Source organism: Pieris rapae, chromosome 20 (assembly GCF_905147795.1).
Source record: "Pieris rapae chromosome 20, ilPieRapa1.1, whole genome shotgun sequence".
Classification (NCBI taxonomy): Eukaryota; Metazoa; Arthropoda; class Insecta; order Lepidoptera; family Pieridae; genus Pieris; species Pieris rapae.
In genome coordinates, this window is record NC_059528.1 from 2,857,737 (window position 1) to 2,874,511 (window position 16,775).

The 16,775-nt window shown below is 33.5% G+C and overlaps 1 protein-coding gene across 6 annotated transcripts in view; it reads right to left on the reverse strand.

The window, feature by feature from the left end:
• LOC111000963 (guanine nucleotide exchange factor DBS) overlaps positions 1-16,775 on the reverse strand; it is an 83,406-nt gene that overhangs the window by 2,825 nt on the left and 63,806 nt on the right. For 4 of the 6 annotated variants that reach the window (XM_022270587.2, XM_022270590.2, XM_022270589.2 and 1 more), the window contains exons 12-19: positions 8,210-8,344; positions 6,463-6,648; positions 5,992-6,183; positions 5,038-5,163; positions 4,463-4,660; positions 3,596-3,801; positions 3,111-3,270; positions 26-158 (exon numbers count right to left, since the gene is read on the reverse strand). In XM_022270587.2, the coding sequence (XP_022126279.2) occupies positions 26-158; positions 3,111-3,270; positions 3,596-3,801; positions 4,463-4,660; positions 5,038-5,163; positions 5,992-6,183; positions 6,463-6,648; positions 8,210-8,344 (1,336 nt within the window). Of the gene's footprint in view, positions 1-25; positions 159-1,385; positions 1,575-2,519; positions 2,542-3,110; positions 3,271-3,595; positions 3,802-4,462; positions 4,661-5,037; positions 5,164-5,991; positions 6,184-6,462; positions 6,649-8,209; positions 8,345-16,775 lie in introns of those variants that run through there. The other 2 variants (XR_002600457.2, XM_022270591.2) reach the window with 2 other exon arrangements.

A 16,775-nucleotide genomic window follows, 5' to 3' on the forward strand; every position in this document is an offset into this window, starting at 1 on the left:
CTCATCTTCGAGATAGATAGTTTACCTGCAAGTCGCACGTACCACCATCCCGCGCAGCCCACCTTAAGTAGCTCTGCGTGTTGCCCCTCCCGAAGGGATACCTCACTGGCTCCCACCGCGGTGTAGTCGGACAGGGCCATGAGCGCGCAACCCACCGCCTATTCACCAAATCCCACGTTAACATTGTACCAATTGTAAAAAAAAAAATGAGTACAAGTGTCTAGTATACAAAATTGTTCTGGATACAAATAGTCGTTGGAAGAGCGTTTGAATATTCAAGTATGCATTTACAGATTAATTATTTTGTATTTGTGTTAACCAAATTTTCATTCTAGCTAAAGGTAGTGAAGTCATTACGAGAAAATTCTATGTCGTAGCTAATCTACGCGAGTTTCTATGTAATGTCCATATAGGTGTGGCATTGTTAATGTGTTCATCTATAACACACATTCATGCACCTTAATCTTCCAATAATCACATCATGCGTGACCAACACTATTATCACCTCGCGTGTTAAATGTTTTCATGCACGCTGTTAGTACTTTCATATTAACAATATTTTAACTGCGTTATTCATGATTTTAATAGAGGAATGCAGTTGAAATAATTTTAATATACGCGTTAGTTTGTTTCGCGAAGCCATGCACGAGTACGTTGTTACGTACGCATAGTTTAGAAAACCTGAAGTAGATAATGTAATTCATAGATTATAAACTTAAATATATCAATACTTATAAATATATCGATCGAATTATATTTAATAGACACTGACATTTTTGTTATATGCTGGATATATTCGGTATTGGGCTGATCGGTTTTAGAGAAAACATTGCCTTTCTCCAACCTAATTCGCTCTTTCGCTTTATTTATTTTATTTTATTGTGTCATTATCTTATATATGTTTTAATTGTATTTTTTGTAAAACTTATGTTTACATTACTTATATTTTAGATGGAAGATTTTGTAAAATAATCAGTAGATTTAGTACTATGTATCATGTCGTAAACTTAATAAATAAATAAATAGACACCTAAACAAAATGATAATTAAAATCGCAAATACATACATATTTTAATACCTATATATAGTAACTTATTGTTTTAACCTTATGTTTGAGATAATCAATTATGTGTATACATAATATATTTAATGGAAGATATATGTAGATCTACGTTGATAAAAGTATAGTAAGAAGTCCTGAGCTTGACAGTAACCAGTGTGTGCCATGAAAGATGTGCCGTGCGAGAGTCGTTTAACCGTAGACATATATACGTAAATACGTCCCAATTCATGAATCTATAGCTTGTAAATAAATGATACAACATCGATAAGCGAAGCGCACAGTATCGTAAGCACACGACAATGAGAACAAACAAAACACTTACACAATGTTAAATCAGCGACTACACGTCGTCTTTGGCAATAAAATTATCTAAATCAGTCTTATATACAAGGCCCGGAGTGGGCTAGTACTGGGACACGTAAAACGTGGAGTTGGCTTGTGTGGAGCCCGATACGGAAAAGAACTGAACCATTCTGTGTATGGTACCGTTGAGACCGACGGCCTCCGTCACCTGTTGAAAACACAATATATTGCTCCCTAGGCTAATTCCGAGTGACCAGTGCAAACGTGATCAAACTATAAGCGATGACTGTGGCAAAAGAAAAATGCGGCAGCGGTTGTGAGTCTGTTAGAGCTTGGTAAAGGAACGGAACGGAATTTGTTTTGTTTTACTACGATATTCCGTTTTTGTGTCCTGGTGGAAGAAATTTTATATAACAATCAATTAAAACTTTAAAGTAATATGAAGTCTTGCATGCAAATAATAATCTTTTGCGTTCATCCTACGGAAGGCAATTAGTTGTATTACCGGTGTGATATGACAGTACGTAATTAATGTATTCTTTGAGAGTTAGGATATACTTTTTTATTTACTAATTTTCTTAATAGTATTTATTCTATATTTTTTACATATTCTGTCATTGTGCGTAATAAAGACATGTATATACAAATTCCAATTATACGTACATACGTACATATTGCGTACGTAGTGCTAAAGTTGCGTGTATAGATAAATCGTTGCCTGTTGTTTTATAAAAATATATTCGGGAAGCACTCTTACCAAATATACGATGACGACCACAGCTAATAAATAGGTTAATTGACCTTCTTTATTGTCCTTTGAGTGAACTGACAAGTTCTTCTATTTGTTATTTATGAATTTGTTTTACACTTTTATGCTTGTTATTTCTATGTGATTTTTCTGTATGTAATTTTTAAAGATTTTCTGAAATATTGTATTTTTTGTAAAACAATTCTAGAGAATATTCACGTTACAAAAGCACCGACCGTTCCGTTTCTTTACTCTATAACCTCAATATTAAGATAATTTAAGTCGCTTTCTATGAATTCGAGGCCTAGTTAGTTCCCGGGAAGCGAAGTGCGTCAGGATGGCAGCCTAGTCATGCGCTACCCGGTGTCTAGAACCCACATTCCTATAAAATCACTTTCCACTTACATTATTGAGCACTTCACTCACACTGTAAACCCAAAATTAGTCACCATTATTACCATTTCTATCCCAGACCTCTACCCTACAGTTAGTTAGCGGATTTTATATCCAAACCAGTTGTAAAAGATACGGCACGTAATATTTGAAACACTCGACTACACAGTACAGTATCAAATATGATTGGTTGGATATAGAACCCGTTTAGGAATTAGCCAAAAATATACAAGGGATATTATCATATTAATTATTGTAATACAATTGATAATCTAACGGATATATCTTGCCCTGAATATTTTAAGACGTACACATAATACACAATATTTTTGAACAAAAATCAATGAATTAATCAAACCTATCTTTTAAATAACAAACGAAGAGCTCTGCAGAAAAATTATTGGACAAAATTCATACAAGAGCTTAAAACTCACTATAATTTCACCGTTTTAACAATAACTTTTGTCTCTTTTAATCATAGCGTAGACACAATTAGCAGAAAGAGACGGAGGTATTTAAATCCGTGTAAATACAATTTCTAAATGAAAAATGAGATTAAAGTATGTCAACGAAATGAACGTACGCACGTGCGCGTATACGTACCGGTGCGTGCTCGGCTTCGTCTTCTTCGTCCTCTGACGGATCTGTGGACCAGCAGGGCTCATCGTGATTATCACAAGAACCCGTTCGTGAAGGATTCGATGGTGGCTGGGGTCGCTCCTTTTGGGGACCCAGATCCCAGGAGCTGGTTTGAATTAGTGTCCTGGAATTTGTTTTACGCTATGAGAATTACGACCATTTCAGTGAATCTATTTTATTTATTACTGTGTACTAAAACGATTTCCAAAAATATTAAATTATTTATTGGCGGTCAGCAAGAGACTTCCATATTAAATTGCACAAATTTGATATTGGTCTCTATGCGGAATGTGAAATTTTATGGGATTCCTTTAATTTTAAATTATTTAATGTATTTTATATATTACGTTCCGTTCAATCTCATCTTTAAGTTATTAAAGATTGTAAGTGACAATTTTAAAGTGTCATTTTTTTAACATTAACATGTTTAAAATCATATAAAAAATTACCTATGATGTTGTGCGTATTGTCTGACCCGTTCTCCCTTGAGTTCCTTGAGCTGGTCAAGTAGAACCCTTTTGATCCTCTCAACCCAGGCCCTTTTAATTTCAACAGTGGGCGCACTTATCGTATGCACTTCGGCCCTGCCTTGACGCCATACTTCGAACTTACGCACATCACCCTTTACGGACTCGGTTAGACCGATTTGGGACATCTGAAAACGATATACGAAATAATGTTTAATAAGGATAGCAGTTTTGACTCCAGTTTAACTGAAAAAAAAAGTCTAGTTTTTGCGTTTTTATAGTTAGAGTTCCTCACCAATAGGTCTTGGTTCGATTACGGGGTAATAAGACGGAGATTTTTTTCTTAAATTACGGTTTTTTATTATGTGTTCGGGAATCGGGAAGTCATGTAGAGTGTTACCCTTTGTCTTTGTGAAAAACACTTTTCCAGCTAAGTTACTCTCTAAAACCGACTCCAATAATTATAACGTCATTTAACAATAAAATCCAATTTCAACAGAGTACCTCCAAATAGAGTTCAAATCTTCATACATCTTTAAATATATAAAAAAGTATAGACCAATCGTAAATCATGATCACTATGGTTACATGGATTGATTTGCTCCAGTTCAAACAATTTGTATTAAAAACTTGGCGATTGAAAAGAGTGGCGGAAAGTTTCTTGCCAGTTCTTCTTACCCGCTCTACGCCCTTGACTTGCGAACTGGTGGTAAATGTAAATTTACGATTAATTTAATTTGTTTTTCTTGACGTTCATAAGTGTACATGTTTACCTAAATGAATAAAGATATTATGACTATGACTATGACAAATCTATCAATGGTCTAAGGCCGACCTCTCCAGTCTCACCTGCAAGTCATGTTTGAAGTGGTAAGTGGCTTTATTGTGGCTGTTCTTAGCAGCTGGTTTGCAGAAGAGCATCGCTTTTTCATAAAGGAAAATATGTCTGCGTCGCGGACGTATACGCAGTCGGAGATCGCGTTTTGTCTCAGATGATACGAGGAAGGACCCTTGCAATAGAAGTTCGCCTTGTTGATTGAGATCAACCTGTAAATATATAAAAAATGTTTATATAAATAATGGCTCTACTATATAATTGACTCCGCCCCTACAACGTGTCATATCATGACGTGGAAGAATCCGTGATACCAGGCCGTTCCGACAATTAGCAGAAATGTCATGTGATGAAGTGTTTGTCCACGAGATTATAGCGCTGATGAAACGATAATGCAACACTTGCAACACTGATCTGTGTAGGCGTCCAAACGGTGTGCAAATGTTGCCAGACCATAATGGCCCTAACTTTTTTATGTAAAATATAATTTTTAAGACGGTCTAAGTACGATGCAGTAACTGCTTATTTTTTTTATATGCACGATGTACATTGCCTATTATACTTAAATTTAATTTTAAAATATACTGACCGGTACGCCAGTTATAGCGATCTGGTGCATGGAGTCATTTACGCATTTGAGGACCACCAGCATACAGTCCAATGCCTGTTGGAGACCAGCACTCATTGACCCACAATCGCTATACCGGAGGAGATCCTGGAATAAAAAGAAAATATGATTGTTTTGTTATAAAAATATAATTCATATGTTAAATAATAAATTTATTAGTCCAACTTTTATCTAAATTATGATGTGGACAGAACATCCCATCAATTCATCAATCAAAATAACATTTAGTTAATGAAATAAAAAAAATGTGTAAATCTGAAGACACCAAAACAAGATAGTACTAAACTAGTTTTGTACTATGTTACGTGTAATATAACTTCTAAAATATATTTAAGGTCATCTTTTTTAGATTACTGGAATATCAATGTTACTGGAATATCAATTAGCGCCCGTTCTGTGTAAGATCCGACAGTGATCTTTAATATGTAAACGTTATTGAGGTTCGCTGTCGGTCTAAATCCTGTACTACGCCCTATGTTCACTAGTTCAATCACTCCTGCTTACAAATAAGTAACTATTAAATGTTTTTCGGTCCAGATATTGCTAAAGACGCCGTGGTGTACCTACGCGTTAGGAAGTAGCGCGTGGGCAAAGCTGGCTTCTCTAGTTTCGGAGGCCAATGGTCACTGAGTCGCTGCGCTAGCGGAAAGTAAATGTTGTGTCCATAACATTAAGAACTTCAAAATGTTAAACGTACGTATTAATGCGTAGGACCGGACACAATAAATATTCGTAAGCCTCATCCGAATTAATTTTATCAACTCAAATAGTAGAATAGCATATAGTTGGTGACGTAATTAAACGTTTTAAAGAAGATTCTTTTTAGTAAGTATTTTTGATTCATTTTATTCGAAAATATCCCGTCCAAATTTAATCAGTTCCCGTTTATTCCTAAAAGGAATAATGATAACTGACCTTTAATAAAAGCTGATATTTAGTAATCCTTTGCACTGGTTTGAGCAAATAAGCAGCTAAGGGCAGCTTGTGCCCGAGGCGTTGTTGGCAAGCCTGAAGAAATAGATGTGTGTCCACCAGTGTCTCTCGAAGCCTTTCTGAACGAGGTATGTTTTGGCAATAATAACTGTATAGGCGGAAGAATGTTTCTCTCTGAAATTTTAATATTAAGGTGAATATAAGGAAGAAAAATCGCTTCAACTCCTTTTTGGACTAGATCTGGTGTCATATTGATAATATGGTTAACAAATGTGCTGATTTTATTCTTAAAAGGGCGGAAACGCACTCGCGAGCCCTCTTATTTAGTGTCCATGGGCGGACCTATCACTTAACATCAGGTAAGAAATGATGAAAAAAATTTATCATCATCAGCAAAGTCTTTCAAAGCTTTTATTTTTATGAGCAGACGAATTCTTTAAAATTATAAATTACCTTTTCAACAAAACAGAGCGCAACAAGTTCTGTCGCTGAGATGGATTTTTCTAAATCCTTAAGAAATATTTCTTGATGGAATGTGAAGAGTTCGTGAAGGTTTCCAAACAGAACATCTGCCTGTCCTGCTAATCCTGATGGCAGGGCGTGTTGGTTTTCCGCTTTTTCAATTTCATCTTTGTATCCCTGTAATAGACAGAATAGAAGATTATATAGTCGAACGATGGGTGAGTTAATGTGCATATGGGTCAAGAATCAAGCGATATTGTTTTCCTAATTATATTTCATTTGGAGACGGTGACGAGGTTCACAGATTGTCAGGAATTTAGAACGATTGAATAAATTTGTCTTGAATGCAAACCCTACAAGATATTCTTGTAAATATCAGATGTACCGAGTCAAACGAAGACGGGTATTCACTGATGGCATCGCACCACTGTTGTAGACGCCTATCGTAATCTTCATAAATTGCTTCCAAACAATCGCGATGTGTTATATTTTCACCGTGCTTTTGGAAGATGTTTTTAAAATTCTGCAACGTCGACGACCAATTACTGAATGTCTGATTCTTGTTTAGGCTTCTAGATTTTTTGCGATGATCCTCATACCGTTTGCATTTATGATTGTATGTTTGTTTATGATGAATAGACTTTTCGCGCCTTTTCTTTCGATACGATAATGTTGAATGCAAACTTCGCACATAGCTCTCTGTGTTGCTCTTGGAACACATTGTTGAACGTTTGGAATGGGAGCCCGTGGAATAGTGGTCTATTATAGTGTTATTCCATTCTTTCATTATTCTTTTATAATCTTTCATTATATTCATAAAAACATCGTTCGTCGCTTTGCTGCTTTCCATTGTATCTCGTATTTCTGTACAACTGTTAGTTTGTAATTGAGAATCTTTGCTAATTGAAGAATCAGTTAAATACTCTGTAGTCGATACGTGGACGTCCGTTTCTTTAAAGCCGAAGATGGGATTTTTTACGATGTTCCCAAAAGAAACAACAGTTGAGTTACTGCTTGCTAAAGACGCCTGTTCAGTGGTATGTCGTTCAGATACTGTTAAAACATCGGAATCCGGCAAGTAAACAATTTTCTCTTCTGTCTTCGGAGTGTCTTCATAACCAGGTAGTACTTCACCGTAATAAAAGTTTCCAATAAACGGTAATAAGTACACTGGCTTTAAGTTCTTTTTCTGATATTTAATTCGATTTGGTACAACACTAGGATTTTTCTTCTTTTTATTTTTCGTTTTATCGAAGAGCGCTATTTGATTCGCATAGTCACTGAAAAGAGTCGATTCGGAGGTGGTTCTCGAAAGTTTCTTCTTCCGCGTTGTCGTGCTGTCATTTTTTCTGTAGTACCATGAGTAGGAAGTGCCAATGCTGAGGTCGGCGGAAGACTTGTGAAGGTCGTATTTTCCATGTTTCATATTGCACTAAACAAAAAAAAACACACGCGACGAAGAGCTAGCATCGAGGTGTACTTTGCGAATGTGCTAAATGTAAAGCGTTGGCGTTCCATTGAGTGGGTCCGCTGCGCCTGAGCGGTTGTCGCGTGCGTGGCTCGTACATCAGATAAATGGTGAGATGTCAGATGGTCCATAGCGGGCCACTGAGCGTGGCACTACTATGTGAATACAATGGCATATTTAATTTTCAGAGCGCGTAACGCACAAGAGATATCGAGGTGCTTAATGGACCATATCAGCGAAATTACGAAATGGAGCAAGAAAAAATCTTACAGTGAGAATTGAGCCCATTTCTTGTACGTAGATTCTCTCAGTCTGTAGAAGTTCCGCAAGAACGTGGCCTCTCCGTGATCGCCGAGCCTCTGAATCTTCTCCTCCAGAACTTTCTGACCCTCCTGATGTCTCCATCTGTTAAGAGAAAAATTTTGTTAGAATAATTACTTGCAATCCTGACTCTGACTTTTTAGGCGGTCCTAGCAACTGAACTTATACCACAACTTAGTATTTAAACAAGTCTTTAGAAAGCTATACAGTTTATTTATTTCTAAACAACTGTTCCAACAATTAACTGACACTGACATATCGAAGATACTTCGTGACACAGATCTAATCGGATAATCGCAAAGAATTCTCGTATAAATCCGTAAATTATTACATTTATTGTTGTTCATTGATTAATAATTTCTAGTAAAGATTACATTATGCTCTAAAACAGAAGTAGCAATGGACGATCGAAGCGAATGAAGAAGAAAATAAGGAAAAAGCTGGAGGAGGCCTTTATTTTCTTTATTAACTTCGTTGTATATGCGGAAACAAATTACAATTGACATAATTAAATAAAAAGGAGTGCAACTGGCCGCCTTGTCGCTTTCGAGCGATCTCATCAAGGCAAGAAGTGCAAAAATACATAAGGCATAGTAATTAAGTCACAACAATTGGAACAAAACAAATCAATTAAAACACATATAAACAGTAAACAGGACAAAAATATAAAAAGGGAAACATGAAAATGAAAAAGTGTACATGAATCACGATAATTCAGATCACTTAGTACGGAAGGATGATGGATGAATGGGATACAAAGTTTATATTCTTATCAATATGAAATGAAGGAATTTAGAACAACGAGTAATAAGAAAAAAAATAACAAATATAAACTTTATAATACTCTAAAGATTATATTAATTAATTATTTATTTATTTTATGTATTTGCCCGTTAAAATAAATAAATAATATAGAGATAAAAATGCTTTCCGTTATAGCATAAATTATTGTGAAAGTGTTAAGTTTCACCTAAATTTAGTCGGAACAAATGTGCAGAAATTGCATACGGTCAAGTTTAGCTCTAGTAACATGTAATCGAGTACGTTTGCTTGTAATTTCCGTTATTATTCCGCTAACCCGTTTTATACGTTATAGACATGCAATACTTAAAAACAGATTTAGGTATGTAGGTTGTAAGTTCCGAAGACAAAAAATTATAGATGAAATCTTGAATAAGGTATCTTCAATGAGGTATACATTTAACGCCTGCTTCATTTGTTTATTGTTTTGCCGAGTAAAGACACGTCTAGACTAACCTTCATTACAATAAGAGATAGAGAGATACGTATAGTTACTAAAGTAATAAAATATAGTATTAGTAGATTGTATAGGTTAAATTTTTCATTTTGTAAATAAATTTAGTTCAACTTTTAAATCTTTATGAATGCTTTTGAAACTCATACAAAAATCTTGTAACCTACTTTTATGAATGAACCTAATTTATATATTTTCAAAAATAAAGGCTTCAACTCACGTGAATATGTTGTTCGGAAAAATCCTTAACAATTTTGTATCCTGTTTTCAGAACAACGTTTAATGTATCCATTATTGCACATACATTTAATAAATTACACTACATTATATACTCTGTGAATCATTGCCTTACACTATACGTCACGTTTTTTAAAACCAGAACAGGATGCAAGAGCACATGGCGAGTGTTTTAGTAAGAATAAGGAACTGATGGTCGGGATGTAAGGGGCGAGGGAATACGTTGGGTTTGTAAAAAAAGTGGTTGCCTCCACCCGTGTACTGTAAACAGATCGACATGTTGCTCTACTTGAGTTACTTTTTAATGTTGTCTTTAAATCAATTATGACTGACACGTAAATCAAATAATAATGTGGCACTTTGTGTGTTTTACACACTTTTTGTTCCAGGTCTTTGAGTTCACCAAAATCAATCATTCAACGATAGAAAAAAAACTTAACTAAAGATGCATTTTAAGTGATAAAATACATACAAAATAATTTAACTGTCTGGAACATTATTAACGTGTCTTTTCTAGACTATAAAATCTTTAGATACTAACTAGCTTTTTATATTTTACATATCCTACGTATTTTAGAACAAATATTTCATTGAGTTAGTGAACACTAAACATTTAAATATATAATAAGTATATATAAATTTCATTTAATATTTAAATTAAACAGATAAATAATTTTACAAAGAATGCATTTTAAGTAGAGCAACATATTGGGAGCTTAAAGTTTCAAAGAACGTGCTATGTACGGCTCGTTACAGAATTGCCTGTGTGTGTAGTACGCTAGTGTTAGTGCACACCTGCCGACTACTGAACAATTATTATTGGAGTGTAGACCAAGCCTTCGAGAGCCTTAAAGAACGTGCCCGCCTGGGGCAATTACAAATTATAGATGCCTTTGATATTAATTGGAAAAAATTATTAGTTGTATTGAAAAAAAAATGTACCAGTTTTTTTATAATTTTTTTTATAAATTAACAATATATCTTGAATCATTCATTATCTATAATTGTTTTTGGTGTGAATATTTATTCTGTGGCATTGAGCGGCTATACTTTCTATAGACAGTTCTTAATTCAAATTTAAATACGACAGAATAATCACTATGAATTCTCTTTTTGTCATCATTGAGTGATTTTGCTTTGCGCGTAATATTTTTGAATCTGAACACAGAAATGCGAATGTCCGTTAGTTCTTTACATATAATAATGAAAAGGATGTTTCAAGGAATAGCCTATTGAAAGACGAAAAGCATTGATCTCGACTGTCAAATGTTATTGTTTATTTTTTGTATCTGGGCGCAGCTGTGGCCGGTTTTCGTTTGGAGCACATGCAGTGAAGCACGTGCTTTGAACTTGGTGGGAATATAGATTATCAAACATAAATATAACATTATTACAACTAGAGAAATTTATAGGGTTATTGGTCTGGTTAATATAATTTATTAAATAAAACTCTTTTTTGTAAACTACACAGATTAATAAAATAGCATATTATAATAAATAAATAATATTTATATAAACTTATATTTGGAGAACCGTAAAGCTAAGAGACAAGTCTCTATTTATTGCTCTCTATTATTTGATAGCACAACGGTATGATTCCTGTACTTCTATCAACTATTATTGACCTTCTCTATTCCATATTAAACAAATTTTCACATGTCAAATTATGTCGATATAATCTGTGCTAGATTACTTCGGTGCTTATAGACCCCATAGACAATCGATGATCTCCTGAAGAGTACTTGACTAGTACTTCTTCAGATCCTGCTTTAGAACACATACTACTAACTACCCCAGGTAAGGGGAGAATTGGCAACCTCTTTCGATTTAACCACTTCAAAAATACATGCATAAAGTATATGATTAAAATCCCTAGAAAGTATTAGGAGGATATTTTAATAATTTCTATGGATATCTATCTAGCATAATATGATTATTAGATACCATCTAATAATCATATTAGGCTTAGGTATATATGTATCTGTAAACTTCGAGAACTATTGAATTTAGTTTAAGAGCTAAGTAAAATCATTCTTGTGAAAAACCCTGATCCACGTTTAGTGAACGTTCTTCAATGTTGTTATAACTGACATCCTCAATTACTTTCATGTGAGAATTTCATTGCTTTATTTTCCCTGATGTGTTTGTGTGATAACTCTTATCAAAGCGTCGATGAATATAAAATAAGAGTATGTCATAAAATATTAAATGATTTTCAGAATGATTTAATTTTAATTTTTAAGCCTTTACGTGAATCTTAGCGGGTCCTATATATATTGTGTTTTAAAACATGTGAGATATTTACAAGAATTATAGTCACGTTATAAGACGAGATTAGACGCGGATGGTAAGTACATATACGAGTATACCTCATATGTATAATGATTAATACTTGTCACATAAATATGTTTTTCAAGACAAAAAAGCGGGCTAGAGATGTTATTTATACCACCTGCCGGAAGGCTCACAAGTGCGTTGCCGGAATTTCAAGATTTGGTATGCTCGTATCTTGAAAGACTTTAGTCTAGGTACTTGGTTTGGAAATACTTCATATGTGAAAATGTGACTTGTATCATAGTATTAATTATAAATTACTGAACGGGAATACTTGACCATTGAATACGAAGAACATAGATAAAAATATACAAGATCCATAACAATAACATAACATAGAAATCAAACCTTATCAAAAAACCAATCAATACAGAATAGGATTCTTAAGTTTCTATAGTTTCTTGGGACAATATTTATTTAAAAAGTTTAAATGTCGGATCGTTATTCGTAACCAAGGAAGTATAGGAAGGCACATTTATCAAGTGAAACTTTTTCTTAATTTTGTAGCAACCTGTTTGACGATCTCATAAATATAAATGAAGCCATTGGGCACGCAACGCACGCACTTTTCTTTCCGCGCCATGTTCCCTTTGTGTGGAATTGATTTTTTAGTATAGAAGTTTCGTCCCATATAGATTCAGCTGTTGTTCATAGCATTGGAAGTATTTAAATATTAGATAATAGACACAGTATGTAAATGTCGCAGTAAAGTTGTTAAATCAGAGAGTTAATTAAATCTCTAGACAGTTAATTAAATATTCAATTAAGTCCCTAGTATTTTGATATAAAACGTTTCAGTATCCGTCTGACCGAAAGCCAGCGTGTTGATTATTAATGTAAAACAAGATGGCGGTCACGACAACAGCTGATTAGCTTTTAGAGTCTTTCTTTTGGCAAAGTGGTTTTTTGGTTCAAATTGTGGGCTTTGGTGAAATTGTAAGCTTACTGTTACCTCCACCCAAACAAATGCCTTTGAATATGGATTAGACTATAAGATGAAACAGTGATAAAAGTTCGTGCGACAAACGAGGACGCCCACATCCGGGAACTTCGCCCTACAAATCTTAAGTGCACTTCCCGATTTAATTATTCTCAAGGGATCATAACATCCGCTATTACGAAAAATCTGATATCATGTTGATACAATTTAATTAAATAGTTAATTTAATATATTTATTTACTTTTAATAAATTAATTTACTAAAATTGAAAATTATTCAAATTTCAAGCATAGCAAGTTATGTACCTATTGTTTACAAACTTGTCTTAATGTCCTATGATTCCTCTGCCCGGGTGAAACCAGTACAGAAAATATATAGTAATACAGTACAGTACAGTATTAATATATATATTTGCACATTACTGTGTAGGTACTACTTATTTCATCAAACAATATATCAAATCTATCTTAATCATTGGCGTATAAATAATATAGATTATAGTCACATATTTTTATAAAAATAGGCCAAAATACTAGTAATTAATTAAGCCTTTATGCTCATAGATGAACAGAATTCAAATTCTCATGGCTGTTTTTAAACATTTGGGAAATAAATATAGCCCTTCCTACTCAGAAATAACGTATTTAACGGTGAAATTTGTCTTCATTTGGTCCATTTGTTTTTATTCTTTAGATGCAGAGTCCATTGCTGTACAGTCGGGGATCGAAACTACGACTTCAGGGAAAAAAGTCGGTCGAAGCCACTAGACGAACACTGCTGTTACGGAGTACAAGTTACAAGGCAACGCATCACAATGTACTAAAAATTCTCATGGCTTACTGTTAATATCTGTGATTACGCGAACTATGAACTAAACAATGTGGTAACAACGCAAAAACATATACAACAGTTGCGTAACTGATTTGAACCGGGACACTCCGTTAAACCGCCCGTTACACTAATATGGAACCTACATAGTATATACACTTGCGCAAATTATAAGGCAAGGAAATCAATTACAGTACGGTACTCCTGAGAAATGCGAAATATGAGACTTGAGAATGCCATTTGATAAACTTTCTGATTCGAAAAATGAATTACATACAAATATTTCAATTGGTTTAATCTTATGATGAGAGGTACATTATACAAAACTGATTTATTTTGTTTAATTTCATTTCGTAGTGTTTAATTTATCTACTATTTTTTTAAAATAAATGAATATACCAACCGTAATTTGATTAAATACTTTATGGATTAAATTTACTTTCATTTTGTTTTTATATATTAAAATATATTTATTACAGTTTTTGCACACAAAAAGAATAATAATATTAACAATAAACATAATAAAAACATAGTATAACAGACGGGTTCATCGCGGCAACTTTGCGATTTATTCCAGGCAACCCTAGTTTGTATCTATTAATATGCGTTTAAGGTCATAAAGACTATATGATTTAATAAATAATTTAAAAAAATATTGTTAAATTCTGAATTTAATTATGGTGTTTAACAACGGATAAAAAATTTAAGCATTTCGCGTAAAATTTGATGAAAATGACGTTTAATTTAAACGAAACATAAATACGCAACAATATTGTGATAAAACCATACTATTCTCGGAATATATACTGTTATAAATATGTTTGATTAATATAGTAAATTAGCGGACTAAGCCGGACTAATCGGATTAAGCCGACATACACCCGTACTGTAGAATTATATGTATAAAGACATACATAGACTAAGGATTCAAAATCAAACTAAGGGCGCAGTATGACTCGTATGTATGTACGTATTTTTCAACGAAGAAAACGCGCGAACTCTCGACTCTCTCGATCTGAGTTTCTTTGAAGCTTGTTTATATGACACCAGTTTTATGTCTATAAAATAAATAGCATGGCAGAATCTGCTGCGAGTGGTCATTTAATAGCTGTAAACAGTTTTTATTACCGACCAGTGGTTTCAGCTAAGTTGTGGTTATTTTACACCGGGTTTATATTGCAAAATAAACTGATGTGTTGTGGGAATCTAACGTGCCTTTAGAAAATAATTTGAAATACTACCTGACAGTTTTAACTCTAATACATATTTTTCTTATTATTTCTTAAAATAACTTAATAATAATCCGATATGAAATTAATTAATAGAATATAAACTAAAAACATATAAACAAAACAAGAAACATAAATCCTATATTTTTGTAGCAAATTATGAATAATGCAATATTTGTAAATTCAGCGAGTGTGCAACAAAAATATTAAATAAAGCAATTTTTTCCGGGTCACCACAATGTGAAACTATCTGAAGTATTCGAATCAAATAAACCAATGTGACTAGGGTCCTTCGAGATATGACCAATTTTTAAAAGACCGGCAACGCACTTGCCAGCCTTCTGGTAATTACGTTTTCGGTATCACTTAACATCAGGTGAGCCTCCTGCCCGTTTGCCCCCTGTTCTATAAAAAAAAATGTCCATTCTCTGTGTGTCTTAAGTAAGCAATAATTAAAGATTTCTCATTAGAATTTTTTAAATGTAGTCTTGTAGAATCAAACATTGCAAGATTAAAATAATATTGTTGACATATGAAACTTGAAGATAAAAGTAGAGTATTTTTTGTATATTGATTTCTTGACCTATTGCCCCTAAAGACGGCAGTTATGTAACTTCACTTTATCTATGAGATGTTTAACTAAATTATTAAGCAAAGCAATTAACATTCTTAATAGCCCATGTGACATACATAAAACAAACATCGTAAATTTCGCGTTCATTACTAACAGATATATAGGTTAATTACAACACACACAAAAACTTACAGAAGCCAATTTCCACGATATTTCTTCTAACACTTGGGCCCATTGCATTTGGTAGCTAACTCTGTCCCTTTGTTCCTTGGACCTTTTCCATAGATGTTTCGCTCTCTTCTCTTCGTCACTTCTTAACACAACATCATCGGATTCTATCGATCTCCACGTTCCGGACATATCACAATTTGATTCGTTCTCCGTGTTTTCGACCATTTTTAATCATTAGTACTTAACATTTATAATAACACTGAAGAAACGCGGTCATTTTACAAGGTCGGATTGTACTTCCGGCCGTTTGATTATTTATTTTTGCGGAATTTGTTTTGTGTTATGTAAACTTCGTGTCGTAATATTAATTGTAACCTTAAAGATTTGTGCTATTAGTTATGGTAATTATATCTATGTAAAAGTTATTGTTTGCGTTCTAAAAATAAGCGTCTCTATTTTTATTATTGAATACGTAAAACCTCCAGCTATGTTTACGGAAAATATATTAATTTAATTAAGATATATTTTTTAACACAGACTAATAAAATTATATATTTATACACTAATAAAATCTACCAAGAAACCAAAATGATGACGAATAAACAACTATAGGTTTATAGCACCTGTATCTTAATTTAAAACAATTTAAATAACTCTCTCCATAGTAGCTTATCATTTAAAAAAATCTAATACACAACTACATTCAATACTCGTCGAGCAAGTTTGCTTATCTTGCCGAAGCCGCGTACAAATTATTTGAAGAAGTCTATTAATTATGAGAGTGTGCAATTATTTAATCAGTAACCATCAGTAAAATTCGGATTATTGTCGTGTTTGACAAATTCAAAAAGGCATCAAAGATGTTAGAGTGAACACAGTTTACTAAAATTTAGACGGCTAATGGCGACGTGTATCTCGCTCGTATATATACATATTAATATTAAGTT